We start from the raw sequence: 17,982 nt of genomic DNA, 5'->3' as shown, positions 1-17,982 counted from the left end.
CAATATACAGTCTCTATTATCATGGCTGAGGACCTATGCGGCTTAGTCAATCAATCGAACGATCGATAAGTCAGTTATGTAATCAGTCAGCCCATCAGTCAATCAATCAATTTTATTTACCACAGAAATTCAAAATACAAATAGAATTGAAAGGAAAGCTGGACTCTCGTTCGCTTACCTGGACTAAAGAATGTGATCTGTGTCGTCGCTAAAGTCAAGGAAAGGCAAGACTCTTGGTGACGTATGCTTACTGGCGCGTGATGAAATGAATCATCAGCAAAACTGTTTTGTGGATCAACTTGAACTGCAACTTGAAGGATCACACGCTCTGACGTCAGCAACTGTTAAAAAAACAGAACAATAAAAGCTCTTTGACTTATTTGAAATGTTATCTTTGATTTTAAAGCTACTGATGTTTCAAAACACCCGAACAACTTTCGGCTGCTATTGGACTTCCCACCGAAAAAAACCCCGGTGTTTTTATTCAAAACAAAGTGCACGCGAAAATCGCACTGTTCGTAGCCAATTGCTAGGAATTAAGTGTCTCTCTGAGAGTAAAATTGTCAAAATTGTTTCAGGAATGTGAATTACCTTCATTTTAATAGAAAGTTGTTTGTTACTGTTGATGGTGACGTCATCCGGGGCGCGGGATCCGTTTGAAGTGTAGTGGTCAAAGATGACGTAGTTTGGAAGTATAAGGTTTAAGGTTTCTTCAGTGGCGTTGTCACTTGCCGATCCCTTGTGTTGAATGGTCACAAGAATGTATGCGGTTTTACTGGAGAAAACAAATAATGCAGACCGTTACAATGCTATCATAGAGATTAATATCAAGATAAGAATAACAATAATAAAGTTAATGGGCCAGTTATTTAAAGAGAGTCTAACTTAGGCCGCGGCTTAAGACAATCAGTGGCCCTCCATATCTGTTTATAAGTGGTTTATTTTAAGTAGATAAATAGTTTTCTAGTCTGGGATGCAAGCCCTCCTATTACCGTCAGCAGCAGACAATGTTTATATATGACTGTTGGCAAAATTGAAAAAGGCTTATTAGAATGTGGTTTTGCTAAACACCGTCTAAACTGCCTCTTAATAACGGACCCAATGGGTTTATTATTTTTTTTTTTGCCTTTTTCCCTCTCCTGTTCTGTCTCTCTCTATTCGCACACCCGAAGGGTAGGTAAAATATCTGGAGAGAGAGGGCGGTTGAAGGGGGTGAGGGGGGGGGGGGGGGATAGACTAGTCAGCCGGAAAACGAATAATAATATAATATAATAATTTGTTACTTATTAGGCGCAAATTAACACCTGAATATGATCAAACTGCGCCGTACAACTATAACTACCAACGAAGCCCAGGTCACGGGCAATGGGTCGGACCGGACAGTTTAAAGCTGATAAAGGGGCAGCAAGGGAATGGGAGGTTCTGCCCCCGGTTTTTCTCTCTGCTGAGATCGAAATATCGTAGAAGCTTTTGGAGAGTAAAAATTGCTAGAGTTTGCTGTTAAGTAAGACCTCTCAAGAGTTACTGGAGCAATAAAGTTGATTTTTACAATTCTGAAAAATTGACATTTTCAGGAGGGTTTCTAGATTCTCCTAATTAGCTTAGCTTAGCTATCGATTAACAACAACTGGATTTCTCCAAAACAAGGCTGTAATAACACAAACGTTTTCATTTATCAATAAACTATTCTCCTCGCAAACAGTCTGTCGAAAAGCTTTTGTCAGTTCGGATGTTAAATAAATTTGCATTTGAAACCCCGAGGATTTCTTTTCAAAGGGCATGTAGTTTGCATCACTCGCCTTCTTTCTTTAATCTGAGATCCTGTGATGTTTGACTAAAAAGGCCTTTTCCGTTATATAAACAGATGCAATAAAGAATGAAGACTAATGCATTCGCAGCCATTATGCATTGATGAAGATGTAAATAAAATCTGTTTGCCTAAATAATTAATCATGGTAGTTTCATTGTTGTGTTAGTTGTGTCTTCGTTTTTGACAGAGTTAAAATACTTCTCAATTTCTCAACACTTTAGTAAATGTTTAAGTACTTATTGTTTGTTACTAGCGAGAGTATCCAAGAAGCCTATTACGTACGTAATAGCGAACTTAAACTGAGAATTTGCAATTTGCTTGTATGTTTGGTTGTAAGCGTTAATACTTTGAATTTCAGAGAAATCATTTTAACTTTTGACACTCATATCACGTTCTGTTCAGATAGTACACTGAAACCAGTAAGCACGATAGTGTGGCTCTAACTTTTGAGTTTTGACTCTCCGTTCCATGTATGCATGAATGTATGACTATGTGTGTGTGCTAACGTACTTGGTACATGAAGGCTTTACTGTTAACTCTATCATGACAACTTAGGAAGTTGTACCATGAAATGAAAGCTATTGGATAGTATTTACGAGGGGTTGTTTCCTTTTATATATTTTCAAACGATGGAATTTTAATACTCTACGTTTCGTTGCAGCCCTACTCATACCCTGAAAAGATGGGTTCACCGCCCATCTTTGCCATCGTCACTGCAAGAGATGCTGACTCGCTATATTGTCCCAACAATATCACCTGAAAAACAGAAAAAAAAGAAAAAAAACAAAACTCGGTTGCATACTGTTAGAAATGAGATGGACAAAAGTTTAGAGGTAATACTATCTATGAAGGCAATATAAGAATGGTCTTTGCAAGAATTTGCGAGCAGGTACAAAGAAAGATTTTTTACGATAAGGAGCATTGGTTTTTCTATAAGCTGTTTGGTATTTGAATCAGTATATAAATATAAGGAGATCCGAGGAGCCTTTGAATGGGAATCAAGTTTCTCCATGCTGCTATCCTGCTATCCCTTTATTACTTTGTTGTTGTAGTGTGTTTAGTTGGCAATTCCTCTTCTTCTTCTTCTTCTTCTTCTTCTTCTTTTTTTCTTTTTTTTTTTTTGGGGGGGGGGGGGGGGCAAGTATTATTAATATTAAACACTCAACATTGATCGAGTTTGTTCTGCGAGCAATGAACTCTCTAGAAACTTGTGAGTAGCAAGCACTTTGGCAGTGAAATTTCCGTCAGCAGTGAGCACTGTTGTTTGCTTTTTAGTTTTTTAGTTTATAAGAGAATAGTAGTCGAAGCTCTCATATTTAACGTCCTAAAGAATTAGACATTTTCTTTTTGTGTGTTTTTATTCGAACTGAACACACGCTGAGAAGTGGTGAGTACCTTCTAAAGGTACGATTTAGTTTTGAATAAACAGTACGTGACACGATTCTACCAAAATTCGAGTATTCGTGGAAATCGCAATCCCGAGAGCATTTGCGAAAATAAGGCGAACGCCCTCCAAAATCTTGCGAGCAATTTAAGCAGGAACCAGATCACATTTTGTGGGATATTTTCAATGCATTTTTACGGGACCATTGAATTCTCCTTATGAGGAAACGAAATAATAGAAAACATTACTTTTAGTACTAACAGTTAACTGTAATAAAAAAGACGAAATTTTCGTGAAGTTGTCACGACTTCTGAAACCATTTTGATTAGTGCCCTAGCGAAAATAATTTCGTAATGAAAATACAAAAATGCGATGTGGTAAATGTTTTGTACTATACGCTTGCGAAAATATTGCCATAAAAGGAACAGTAAAAGGAAGATGTAAAATGAATTGTGTTACTTTTTCCATCTTTTAATTTTCACTTGACTGGCTAAAAATCTTGAGCCGAATTATATGCCGAAAGGATTAAATGGGCTTGGCTCGAATAATTAATTGCTTGAGAGCGTTCACATCATTCAACCAGCTCTACAAAATTATCTCTTTTGGACACGGGACTTAAGATTTGTGCGGGTGGTGATAATTGAAAACCTTTAGAATACAAATTCTATCAGGCCGTGTGGTAGAAAAAGACAAAAAAAATTGCTCAATGACCCTTAACTTCTAACATCAGAGCTAATTTAGGTTAGATTATTATCGTAAGTATGGTTCAAAATGCGATTTCTTACCCATAAAAGTAACAGAGAAACTTCTTTGGGTCGGACACAGAATGACTTGATAAAACGTTTCAGCTTATGACCAACTAGGTGATGGCCATCGGCCATTTTATCGCTGAAATGTGTAAAGTGCTCTCTGGTGTGATCAGCAATCACCTCAGTGAGTATCTAAACTGTTAGACCTAAAAAAAACCTATAAATAAGTTTGCTAGTGTCAACATTTCCCGCTGTTCAAATATATGTTTTTACATATAAATATTCATTTATTCATGTTCTACGGGTATATTACGAACTCACAATATGACCAGCTTCCAGTTGGCTTGATAGCTCAGTTGGTAGAGCACTGCACCGGCATCGCAGAGGTCATGGGTTCGCATCCCGTTCAAGCATGATTTTTTTTTTCAGGCTTTCTTTTCGCAACTGCTTTAGCTGCGTCAATAACTACGAGGGTCTTTCTTCTATTCAATATTCAACATTTTTTCGTTAATAGAAAGGCGTTTGTTTACCAGTTATTAGTCAAAGCACGAGAACATTAATAGCCTATTGGATGAAACTCAAACAAGAGAACAAAGGCTTCAGTGCGAGATACATCTGTAGACTCTTGACAGACAATAAACAGCTCACTATAGAGTGGTTTCCAATTAAGTGTCGTAAAACCAAAACCAAAGTAATTACTTTAGCCATTCGTAACAGATGTAAACAACACAACGAGCCAATCAGAATTCGAAGCAAATACATGTAACCGGCGCCAAGCGAGGGAAAACGCATGCGGCGAAAACACGATTGGTTTTGGTTTAAATTCCCATTGGTTGAGAAAGTGGCGCGGGTTATGTTAACCAATCACAGTGCGTAGAAATGTAAAACCGTTCTATGTTGTGCGATTTCCATTTCTTTTTGAAAAATCAAGAAGTCATTTAAAATGACGGCAGATGTTTGTCAAGAACCTGTCAGAAGGGGGCAAACTGTTGTTGCGATTAAAATAAATAAACAAATAAGTCAAAGTGATTCGGAAGGCCTTCAGTCATATTAATATGTTGCAATATGTTGTCTAATTCCGTAGATATTAAATTTCAGTATTATACAGATTAAAGGAGTTATGCCAACACAAGTTGATCACGGAATGAAAACAAGTGACGAAACGAACAATGTTTTGGAAATAATGGGTAATTAAAATTTAGCTGAGACTATAATGAGCTCAACGAAAATTTTGTGCATGAAAAAAAAAATCGTCGACCTTTGCACTCTTTGGAGCGCCTTATACGATTTTTTTAAAGAAAGTCTCTCAACCTCCTAGCAGTTTTCTACAACCAACTACACTTATTGGGTATCATCTAACAAAAGGACTTGATTTAACCAACAAGAAATATATAGGTGCGCACAACCATATCACCCGGGCAGTGGCAGCCATGGACAGCTGTTTCGCCCTTGTTGGGGCTCATCAGCATGGCATAGCCGTCGGGTCAAGAAGCGGGCGTAAACCCGCGCATCAAGACCCTTTACTGCCGAGGCGTAGCATGCGTACGGTATTGGCCATACCACGGGGATGGTACGTGTGTCTCAGTGCTGATAAGTGTTGTTATAAAAAAAACTGCAGACAAAGTTATTAAACCACATACGACGGAGATTAACTAGAAATTACTTTTAATCGACTTAGACGATCTATGGATTTATTATAAGCACGGTTCTCGTTTTTTTGTAGTTTGGTCAGTCTTCAAAACTGAAATCATTGAAACTAAACCAAGGCTCTATAAGGCGACACAAAATCGCACCGGTTTTCTCCGCCAGTGTAAGCTTGTCTAAGAACACTCTGAGTGAAGGTTCAAGTATTGTAGACCGTCCACCCTTTCCCCACCCCATCCCCACCCAATCCCCAAGAAATAAAACAAATCTCATACAAACTGATAAAAAACTGATAAGAAATATGACGTCGTTAGCTACTCAGATATCTTTCTTTAGCTTTGTAAGAAACTGAATATTATATTCTTGCTATCTTTTAATTTGCGTCAATGAAATCGTTGTCATAAATTAGCTGGGGCGAATTTTCAGTTGATAATGGTCAATACCACGTATTTTTCGATTTGCTTTCGTATTAGAAGATGGATGCTTATTGAAATAAATGTTTTTACATAACGGACAAAAACTGAGGATTTAGATGTAAATAGTTACATACTAAATCTAAATCATCGCTGAGAATTCTTCACCCCCATTGTAGCAAACAGCGGAAATTCGACTAAATAATTCATCATATTTACCGTAATTATTCTCAAATTATAAATTATGTATAGCTTACTAAACGAAAGTGAAACCGCTCCATTATTATAAATCTTTTCTGAACTTCACACTGAGTAACCGTATTCATGTTATTTTCAGCATGGACCTAACTGCGGTATCGGCTTAACCGATAAAAGTCGTGACCATATTTTTTGCTGCAAACCTAAGAGTTCAGTTGAATAGTGATAATTGGACTGACATTTTTATCGTAGATTGTCATAACTATGCATAACATTGCTTCCGCATTTGGTGCATTGCACTTGATGCCTCGCTATTGCAGCCGATAAACTCGCCTGCACAAATTTCGGCAGTGATTTCAGAGTGCTGTTGTTTTAGTTTTTATACCAAGGTAAAATTAAAACTTATAAATAGTTAATACACTTTCTGTTTATGAAGGCTTCATGCTGATCACAACTGGAGAAATCAACTCAAAAAAGCCAAATATTTAAGAAAACGTGTAAAACTTACCAAAAGAAAGACGAAATTGAAGTTATATTCTTTGTTAATTGCCCTGTGCTCATGAAGATGATGAATATTTCATCTTTCTTCCTCTTTGTAAGACAATACTAATCTCAGTTTAATACCCTGCACTGGGATTTTCCCATTTCGGGAATTACACTAGATGAGAGTGGTGTTACTTATCATCACTGTTAAAAATCATCGTTCTCTGTCTACTAGCTTGATGACATCCCTATAATTTGACTTTTTTTCTAACATTATTCAAAAACAAATCTCAGAACCAAAAGCTAAAGAAATTGCCTTATAAAAACAAACTGACTCGATCATAACTGTGCTAATTATTATGTTTCTGATGCTTTGCACTCACGTAATTTCATGGCTGAGGTCAAACTGCTAAAAAGTCTTGAGGCATTGAAAGAAAAAGAAAGAAAGAAATATTCTTCAAGTTTTCCATGATTTTTACGCCAGCAGGGGCTGGTGGACAAAACTTGTCTCTAGCAAAAGTTACGCAGTAACCGCTCCTTAACCGCACGAATGACTCCGCAATTAGTTCGAACCATTTAAAATGACACGATTGGGGGTAGATTCTCCGGGTAGAGATTAATCACCTCATAACTCTGCCAGCTGGAAAATTGATTACTGAAACTAATACCAATCATCATGAACTAGAAAGTGCTGTTATAGTATATCTTTACACTGCTACACAATTATAACATGGTAGTATACATGGTAGTTCAGGGGTACGCAACGGTTCATTTCGGTTGATATCTGTACGGATGGCCTTGATCGCCTCAGAAATTCTTTTTAGTTTTAAGAAAAATCTAAAGTTTTCTTCGGCGAAATGTCAGCTCCAAATTTCGCTACACTGGAAAACTAACTCAGGCCTTTCGTTTTGGGAGGGGCAAAGATGTTGTTAAAAATGCGAAGCAAGATCATGATCAGTTAGTATTTTTATGAGGCCAACAACAGCTCCAAAATTCGGAAAACTAGATTCCGTTTCTCAAAACTTTCCGGGACTTAAATTATCAGCTTAAACACCAAAGCGTATCAAACTGTATTAGCTCACGAAAATATGTCGTTAAAAGACCACCAAACCGGCTATCTTGGAACACACGAGACAACATTTTAAGTGCTCTGCTTTAATGTTCTCTTTGGGTGACCCGCATTCTTTTATTGCAGGAGGGGATCCAACATGATTATCAGACATTGCTTAATTTAAGGACGGTGCCTACTATTGTTACTGCGCATACGTTCTGCGCATCCCGAGATACTCGGGTGTCCTATGGGTGGTGCCTACTAATACGGGAATATTTTTGCGCGGCTGAAAACTATACGGAGAAAGCAGAACTTAGCAAATGCTTTTGGTATCTCATAAGAAAATTGGGGGTAACCATGCATTTTTCAGAGATAATTAAGCTTCAATTTAGGAAAAAATCCCAAACATTGCTTTATATTTTGGCGGTTTTTAGAGATATTATTGCTTACTTATCTCTGAAAAATGCATGGTTACCCCCAAGTTTCTTTTTGGATTTCAATAGCCCTTGCCAAGATCTGCTTTTCCTGCATAGTCATAAACCGGACAAAAATACTTCGGTATTAGTAGGCACCGTCCTTAAATCCAACAGGCGTTCACTGCTGGAACATAACTGAACTCAAAGTGCCAGTGAAATGAAATCCGAAATCTAATATAACTTAGGAGAGCTTCTTTAATCTGGCCCTGGTCGATAAGTACCCACAGGGGTGGAGTCTGCACACGATTTGTCATGAGGGTGCCCTACCTTTATTCATGCTTATCTTAGGCAAGGAACTGTGGGGGACATTTTTTGCGTTCTTTCGAGAGGGCCCTGGGACAAAAAAAGGGGGATGAGTTGCGTGAGACTGGGTAAGGGACTGGGCATTAGGAAGCAGCGCTTGAGGAAGACAGACAAGAAAGAAACACGAAATTTTAAGTTGTGAAAGACTTTGCGCATGAAAGCTAATCGAACATTTGATCCTGAGAATGTTTTATGCGGTCACTTGAACCGTATGTGAAAGTACGTTGCTTATTCTAGCTCGGCGCTTCGAGAAGAGACATTGATTTGAACCGAAAACTTGAAAAGGTTGGTACATTCGTACAATTTCAAAATCCGTCTGACATTTCCGACGCTAGAAGAACTCAAAATGCTTCCTGTGTACGGTGCGAATTATATGCATCGGCCTCCCGAACGACCACAAACTACAGGACAGCCAAACAACCAACCAAGGCAACTGGAGTTCGGTGAAGCTATGAACGATTTTAAACACATGTTCCCAACCCTTGATCGTGATGTGATTGAGGCTGTTCTCCGTGCCAACAATGGACTAGTGGACGCTACTATCGATCAACTTTTATCAATGGGAATTGATATGGACGGCAGTATGCCTGGTTCTGTTGCTGATTCGCAACACCCTCCTTTACCTTCATACAGTGCTTTGAATCAGTCAGAACCGCCCCCAGCCTACACACCGAGGGAAAACACTTCTTCAAATTCTAGTCCAACGTCTCGGCCTCTGCCTGCCACTCCGTACTCTGCGTGGAATCCTCCATTGCTGGGCAAGTTGCCGGACGATTTCTTGCGTCTCGGGCCTTCAACGACTCCGGTCACGTCTCCTCGCGGATATGGCGATAGCATGGACGATAAAGAGCTAGAGCGATTTTTGGAAGATGAAAAATTGGCCATGGTTCTTCAGAATGAAGAGTTCATGCGTGAGCTCAGGCACAATAAAGATTTCATGCTGTCCCTGGAGAAAGGTTTGTTGTTTCGAATCGTAAATCAGTGCTCCTGATTTATTCAATGTTGTCATGCTTCCGATACTAAATTAAATTTCTAGAAACTTAAGTCAACGTCATTTTGTGGTTTCTTGTCTAAAAAATTGCCAAAGAATATTTAAGGTGTTTGTATCGATCGGGCAATATTTTAAAGAGGTAATTATATTCACACTATAGATCTAAATGATAGCACAACATTTTGTTATATTAAATATTTAAAAAATGATTCGATTCAATTTGTTTGCATCAACTCAATTTCTCTTTAAAAGTTGGAAACGACCTTAAAAATCTGTAAAAATGAAACTGAATAGAACATGGTCATAGCCTTTTCTGTGCAATTGTACATACATAGTAAATTGTGCTTTTAGCAATTGTTTGGTGTAGTAGTTTTTTTAATACTGAAGGTTGGCTCTCGGAAAGGCAAGCACATGCACAAGTTGCAAGAATTCATGTTAACACTGAGAAATTCAACCACAGGGATCATTTGAAATATCTTTCTGTTTTGATTCTTGTGCGTATGCTTTCTTGTGTTTCTCAGTGCTTTTTTTGACTCTTGTGTTTGCATTGATCATGCCATGTATGTAAATCAAGTGAAAAGTTTCATGAGACAATACACTAAATGTAAAGATGTCTGTGAAACAAAGATGTCTGTGAAAACAACCCATGCTTAGTTTGGGATCAGGAGCAACCTATTGGTAACAATCTGCTCCTGAATCTTGGGAGAAGAGTCCCCTCTGATCTTCTCAGCTTTTCTAGATCTCAGTAACTGAACTGTGTATTTTTTCATAATAGTCCAGTTTCGAATTCACCACGACCGCTGAATAGAAAATACAAAAGATGTATTAATAAAGGGGTAGCCTCAACCTGAAGCAAAATATTCACAAATGTTAGCAGGAAAGTGCTGAATCCTAAAATAAAACAATATTTACAGAGTTGTGAGAAGTTCATCTTCTCACTGGTATTTGTGAATATTTTACTTCAGATTGAGGCTAACCCTGTATAAATGTACACCTGCCAACTTTTTTCTGAGTCAAATGCGTGAGATTTTTGCCTCGTCATGACCGGGATTTCTGAAAACACCCGAGCCACTTCTGATGATTTCCGACAATTTTCCGAAGACTTACGAATGTTGCTGAAAATGTCCGAAGATATCCCGACGACCTTCGAACACGTTAAGGTGGCTGAACACAGTTTGCACGCGCTTTACAGATTGTGTAAGTGATGCTATTAAGCGTGCGCTAGGGTTGTGGTACGCAAATACGGCGGTTGATAAAGTGATCCCTCAATTTCACATGAAATGGATAATAAAGTTAAGTTTTGATCCTAAATAACTAAGTTTCTCGTTTCTGGACTCTTTTTCTTTTCTTTCCGAGCAAACAAGACATTCACCAAGACCTTTCGCATGCTTTTCATCTTTGCCATGAAACCCAAATTAAACCACGCATGCGCATTTGACCAAAAAAATGCGACTGGTTGTTTTGGTGGAAATGAACTGTTTGCTAAGGAACCGCTCATTAGAATTTCCTGAAATTTGGCATGAAAATAGTTCCCTAAAAGCGTAACTCGCCTACAAAGAAAAACCTAAATCTAACAGAGGGTATCTTCACAAAACATTAAAATGCAAAATCAATATTTGCAGGAGATCTCTCTGTCAAAATTGCATGAAAATAGTGCAACTGTGTCAGTGTTTTGTGAGTTGTTCTGGATACAAAAAATGGAAAAAATCTAATGAGTACATTTTCTAAAAATAAAGGAAACCTACTATTTATGGACGTTTAATAGTTCGCTGCATTGCCATGGAAACGGTACTTAGCTCAACAAGACGTACGGAAATACATTCTTTCTTAGTTAGTCTTACACCATACCAATTTTGGGCGTCCAGAAATACATAGTTTCCAAATAACGTTTTCTAACACCTGTAGACTAAAAAACTGTATTTGGCCACCTTAATACAATTCAAAGGGATTGTAGACATTTGCAAGCTTCTGCGATTGTTATAAAGAGCAAAGAAATAATAGATTACAAATCTGAAATGAAATGAAGTGTTTTTTAGAACAGCTCGTCCGGATTTGTGAGTCATGCGTGAGAAATTGTCCTCAATGCGTGAGATCTATGTGTTCAGTCCGCAGGCGTGAGACTCACGCATAATGCGTGAGAGTTGGCAGGTATATATATGTGTCTGTACATAGTCTTTTTATCCAGTGGTCTTGGTGAATTTGAAACTGGACTATTAAACACTCCAGCCTGCTCACAGCTGGCTGCTTGCAGTGGTAGGTGTGGGGGGAGGGGAGGGGAAGGTGAGGTCCAGGAGTCTTGGGATTTATAGGATATTTTTTTATTTGGAGCGGGGGGTGGGGGAATACATTGGATATTTTCAGTATACAACTACACAATTTAAGCTTTGATCAACTGCATACACTTACATGTAAATAGTTAAGACCAAAACATGTGAAGCATAGGAATAAAATTAGTGACTTGAAGGATTATGTCTTCAGATGTTTTCAGTGAAGTGTATATATTATTGCTTTATATTTTCACAAGTTGCACTGAATTTTGATGAGCCTGTGAGGCGAGTTAAATGAAATAAAAATAAAGCTTTTTCAACAAAGGTTGTCCAAAAAAAGTGTAAAAGCGTATTTTACAATGCCAAAATTTAGTCTGGGAAATACCCAATAAATTTCAATAATAGCTCAGAATCCATAATGCCTCGACCATACAGCGAAGACTTGAGATGGCGGGCCATATGGATTCTGAGTTTTTATTGAAATTTATTGTGTATTTTCCAGACTACCTTTTGGCTTTTTTTGGACAGCCTTTGTCGAAACAGCTGTATACAGCAATACTACACACCAAAATATGTAATGAGAGATTTTATGTTTTGCAGTGTGTGATAGAAAACTATGAGAAAGAATGTAAATTATGCACAGGATTTGTGCATGCCCAGTGAGAAACCAGATTTGGTTTTTACTGTACTAAGTGTACAAATTCCTTCCAAACCATTTGGATAGGACATTAGGCTGATTTAGCAACAAAACGGGAATGTCAGTTGACAACGGCGTGTCTATCAAGAATACCCATAAGATATTCAAAATAAACTCGCAGCCAGACTATTCCGCGCGCTCTCACATCCTGAAAAGACCTTCCTGTTCTATTGCTAAATCAACCTATTAACCATAGTGCATGCCTGCTTTGTATTTATCCCTATGACCAATTTTTCTTAACTCAACAGACAGGCAAAGAAATACTGCTGTTGTAGCCAAGAACACTCTTGGTAAGTTTTACCCCACCGGCGACCGACTGCTCAATGGATGTTTTCAAGTAGAAGCTTTGCAAACTTGTTCATTTTATTTTGATTTGTAGCACCAGTAGAAAGTACAAAAAAGGATGATCCGATTCTCTCAGGAGCCACCAGTGGACACCAATCGCCATCATCAACAACACCAGTCAGTGTTGAACCAGTTGGTGGTGCGTCTGGTGGAGCCCCAGTCAGCCCTTCCAGTGATGATGCTGTGTTAAGGGAGAAGTTGCGGCACATGGGGAAAAGTAAGAGTTACATTTTTGCAGTAAGACAACTTGTTCATCCAAACTTCTGTCCATCTTTTGTTTGTGTACAAATGGCTATTGTGTTGTCTTTGTGGTTATTTAATATACATTATCTCTACTACCCATGGCCAGGATGTTAGAAAGCTGATTAACACTAATCCAGAATCAAAGGTTAACCAAGGTCTTCATCTTGTCATTAAAAAAGTTTGTAAAGGCTAATTTTAAGCTTACTGGTTAAGGAAAGTCAAAGTCAAGATCTGCTTTTCCGGCATAGTAATAAACAGTGAAGAAAAATTTCTTTATTAGCAGGCACTATCCTTGACCTTATCTAAAAACTTGCAAACAAAACTTCCACCTTTGTACTCTTATGTCCGTCCCATAGTTCATGTATGTGATGCAGTGAAACTAATGTGCTTATGACTTCACTTTGATCCTTAGGCACAAGGAAAAAATTTGACAAGCTGGCAAAAATGTTTCATAGAAAGAATGTCAATCGAGCAAAGTATCCTTTTATCCTTAATTTTATTGATACTTAAATCTGGCAATACCTGTAATGATAATCATTTTGATAACTGTACTGCTTTGAATATGGCTGAACTGCAGTCCCCACCGGTGGCCATAAATTTTCCAAACATACATTTAATGACTGCAGCCCATTAAGGAGGCCATTCACATGAGACTTCACTCTAATGGTATAACAGAATCAAAATTCCCGCAGAAGTGTGGATGCCCACGATCAAACAGCACAACATGCAATTGCTACCACAGAGGACTGGAGAGAGAAATCCTCCAATCATTAATAACAAAAGCAAGGATCAAAATGCACCAATCGCTACCAGCTACGGTGCTACTTATATTGATACGCACCCAGTTGACACCATCACCTGATAAAGACCAGCCGTATAGCAGTCAAAGTGACACAATCCACATCTGAGTGACTGACTCGATCATGAGAATAATTTTATTATTAACTAAGCTATCATATGCAACACAGATTGTAATCTTAAAAAAGTATCCATGATACTGCCACTATCAAACCTTTTCCATGGTTTGGGTCACTGCTTTGCAGCAGACATTGAAATGTTTTTAGCCTTAACTTGTTAGTATCATCGCTACTGGTTCAGCAGCATCAACTGCCAATCTATTGGATGATTATAATGGTGATGATGATGATGGTAGGTCCATTTTTTTTGTTATCTCAGACTATATTTATAAAGTCCAGAAATTCATGTATTACTGCCCTGGGCACTTATTTAATTTTGGGCCCATGAGGGTGGGCGCATATTCAAGGTGAGGGTGGGAGCTAATATTATTTTCCCAACATTTTCAGCAAGCGAGGACATTTGTAGAGAAAATAACAAGACAAGGGATAACAAGTTTATTTTGCTTCAACAAGACAAAACAAAGTGCAAAAGCTAACATGAACAAGCCATAAACTACCATATCTGACTAAAATCAATTTTGGAACATAACTGTTGCTCCTCTTACTTCACGCTGTGCTAGTACAGAAATGCTTTTATGTTGGGTGGGGGTGGGCACTAATTAAGTTTTTGGGCTCTCAGGGTGGGAGCTAATTCAAGGGTGGGCACTTATTAACTGTTTGGGGTTTCATGGTGGGCGCTTAAATTAAAGGTGGGCAGTTATTCTAATAAATACAGTATTTTCACATTTCTGTCTCACCTATATCTATATCAACCCATCCTCTTTCACACTCTTACATTTTCCTTTTTGTAACCAATGGTATGTGTAATTTACAGCTCATGTTCTTACTTCCATAATGTCGGACAATACCTGAAGGGGTGTGTGGAAAAAGCCCCAAGGTTCTTCAGAGGAATTTGGGGAAGAACTAATGATATGATAGCAATTATCTATCAAAATAGTAAAATATGGTTACAATCAGAAGCTCAACTCCGTAAATCAGATTAAGTAAGACAACCACCAACCAGAACTCCAAACTACTAAGGGCTAATTTTCAGCCATGCACCCTTAATAATTGGAAAAAGAAAAAGGCCTAAAATTATCAACATTTGAACTACACACACTGCACAAAATTGCACAGAACAATAAAGCTGATTCATCCATTGTAAATTTGTAACTCATAATAGACAGACCGCATTTCTCCAAACCTCAATAAACAGTATACTTGCCATGCTGCAAGTAAAGGTGGGGTGGCCGTTTGTAGGGTTGAATCTTCAAAACTGAGCCCTAGCTATGCTGCTAGGCTCGCTCTGTCAATTAAATTAAACCATGTAAAAACAAACAAAATCAGAGTCTTTGACGTTGTTATTTCTGTTAAATCAAGTTGGTATGCAAAAAATGCTGCCAGTTATCTTTTGAAAGTCTTCAATATTCTGGCTTAATAGCTATTTTCATTCTTGTCATTCTAGATGAAATGCTTAATGCGATGGGATCTGCCAGACTTGAAATCATGGATGAGAGAGACGAGGAAAAAGAACGTGAAACATCTCCTCAAAAGACTGCAGCCCCACAGCCAACGGTATGAGTCACAGTGTATGCATTTCAACAGCGACATGTTTATGTGACCATCTCAATTATCGCATAAGGTGCTTGGAATGCTCCCCACTTAAGTGGTGATAGTCTCGGGAGAATACATGTAAAAAGCTTTGTTTTCGCACGGCACGCCTTGGTCAGACGCAAATTCATTTTTCTCGATGAACACTCCAGCCCTGATACCTGGGACTGTCCATGACAAATCATTTTCAACTGCGCATGGCTCGTAAGGTTGGAATGCTGTTCCATGGGTATTTTGGAGGCCTTTTGGACATTTTTCATCTCAGTAACCAGGATTAAATTTCCCATATGAACAGAAGACAATTTTCCCGCCTCCCGGGCCAGCCCGGTTACCGGGTTCATTTGAAGTGGCCCTTAGTTTCCCAGCAGAAGTTGAAGCTATGACAAATCAGTAGCAGTATGCAGGATGTTTGTTACTCGAACCTACTTTTAATGGCCTAGCTCCCATGAGTCTCTTGGTGCTCAGCTAAAGAAACTGCGGTTCTGCATTGACGGGTGGTAGAAATGAATGTTTGGTTTATCAACAGAGTTGATAACTAAAGGTAAATTGGCCGATTCTCTTTATGGTGGTCAATTTACTCTAAGTTATCAATGCTGTTGATAAACCAAATGTGCCATTCTTTACTCATTGATGACCTAGTTTAATGGCCTTCCGCATGTCTCCTGTAGCTCAGTGGCAGAGCAGCCAAACTAGTAATGTGCATTTCATCCCATGGAAGGTCATTGGAAATTCTTAGGGGAGAGGGGTCTTAAGAGCAAAAAATTTAGAAGTAAGGTATGAAGCTGAACTGGAATTTCCTAGGGGGGGGGGGGGGTGATGAGGGGTGCAAAACAAAAAACCTTCCATGGGGGGAGTATGGATATTTTCTAGAACTGCACAATCAGAAGGGCATAGGCTTGACTGCTGTAGGGAGAACTCGAATTTTCTTTTTCTTTAATTCTGCCTGTGTGACACTGACTGAAAATATCAAACATTGTTCAAGAATAATTTCTTTCAATTCATTTTTACCTGTCAACAAAGGAATCTCTACTCTTTTGTTAGTACATTTCAGTATTCAACCAAAAGATTTGACCTTGAATTGTATTTTAACCTTTTATTTTAGCCTTCTGAAACAGACCAGAAGAAGCCAGGGAGTGTTGAACCAATTGTCTTCTTCTCTGAAGACAATGAATTTGAATATAAAGAAGAAAAGTAACAGATTTGTAAAGAAATACATTTTGTTATTATAGCTTATGTATATTATTCGGTATAGCTATTGCATATTGTGAAAGCCTATATTTAACTTATGCACTGACAATGTAGTTTGCAATCAGTGCCACTTTGCCCTTTCATGTAAGGACGGTGCTTACTAATACAGAAATTTTTTTTGCACGGTTTATGACTATGTGGGAAAAGCACATCTTAACAAGGGCTATTGGAATACAAGAAGAAAGTTGGGGTTAACCATGCATTTTTTGAGATAATTAAGCAACAATTCTAAAATGCTGTAAAATATAAAGGAATGTATGGCGTTGTTTTCTTTCCAAATTGAAGCTTTGTTATCTCTGATAAATGCATGGTTACCCCCAATTTTCTTTTTGGAAGCCAAGAGCACTTGCTAAGTTCATTTTTTTTTCCCATAGTTTTAAACCGCGCAAAAATATCCCTTTATTACTAGGAACAACCCATAGGAAATCCGAGTGTCTTGAGATGAGCAGAACGTATGCGCAGTAACAATAGTTGGCACCGTCCTTAAATAGAGGAATTGAAGGGATTGGTACATAACTGACTATGGTGCATTTTAGGTTGTTTTTGTTGTCTTAGCTCAGGTTTGCATGTGGCCTTGAATTCCTTCAGGAAATGTTGCTGCAATGTTTTATCTCCTGTTTACACTTCGTTTTCTGATAAAAACGGAAATCTTGTCCATAATTATAGGTTTTTATTGCAAACGAAGCATAAAGCAACGCAAAAACATTGGGACAACGTTTCCTCAGGTGTCTTTATATCCTTAGTTGTCTAATATTATTAATCCTGGCTTCCTAAATGTTCCAGTTTTTGTTTGTTTTTTTCTGCCCTTTTTGCGTGCTTTCAGAATTACAAGACCGAAATGTCATGGCATGTTGGTGGTCGTATTTTCAGAGTGCCACTGCAGCGTAAACTTAAAGGTCTAAGAAGCATCCTGTCAATTGCCACCCTCCCCATCCCCTCTCTTTTCCTCCAAGTGGCATGCTTGGCGGACGTTTTGAAGGTGCAAATTTCCTCTGCCAAGTAACCCACTTAAAAAATTACGCTCAGGACTAACAATGAGATTATATGGGTTTTTTTTATAGAAAAATTGTGCATTTGGCAGATTTAAAACACGTTCTGTGAGGTATATGAGAAATAGGCCATTTCCGAGTTGCTTTTGAACCTCATTATGAAAGCGAGGCTAAGTGCAAAGCT

The 17,982-nt window shown here is 38.3% G+C and overlaps 2 protein-coding genes and 1 long non-coding RNA gene across 3 annotated transcripts in view; 2 read left to right on the top strand and 1 right to left on the bottom strand.

Moving 5' to 3' along the window:
• Positions 1–17,982, top strand: part of LOC146452553 (uncharacterized) — a 172,781-nt gene that overhangs the window by 101,870 nt on the left and 52,929 nt on the right. The window lies entirely within an intron of this gene.
• Positions 101–4,100, bottom strand: LOC146452559 (uncharacterized). Its single transcript, XM_085097431.1, has 4 exons — positions 3,980–4,100; positions 2,484–2,566; positions 592–775; positions 101–341 (listed from the first exon to the last, which is right to left on the bottom strand). The coding sequence occupies exons 1-4, from the start codon at positions 4,073–4,075 to the stop codon at positions 117–119; spliced, it is 588 nt and encodes a 195-aa protein (XP_084953557.1). The 5' UTR covers positions 4,076–4,100; the 3' UTR covers positions 101–116.
• LOC146452558 (CUE domain-containing protein 1-like) lies at positions 8,611–16,895 on the top strand. The gene is made up of 7 exons (XM_085097423.1): positions 8,611–9,467; positions 12,715–12,756; positions 12,846–13,028; positions 13,467–13,530; positions 14,133–14,203; positions 15,416–15,525; positions 16,664–16,895. The coding sequence occupies exons 1-7, from the start codon at positions 8,858–8,860 to the stop codon at positions 16,754–16,756; spliced, it is 1,173 nt and encodes a 390-aa protein (XP_084953549.1). The 5' UTR covers positions 8,611–8,857; the 3' UTR covers positions 16,757–16,895.

The sequence above is a fragment of the Pavona decussata genome, unplaced genomic scaffold, assembly GCF_977016875.1.
Source record: "Pavona decussata unplaced genomic scaffold, jaPavDecu1.1 SCAFFOLD_366, whole genome shotgun sequence".
In the NCBI taxonomy this organism is placed as follows: domain Eukaryota; kingdom Metazoa; phylum Cnidaria; class Anthozoa; order Scleractinia; family Agariciidae; genus Pavona; species Pavona decussata.
This window is presented reverse-complemented; position numbering and strand designations above follow the sequence as displayed.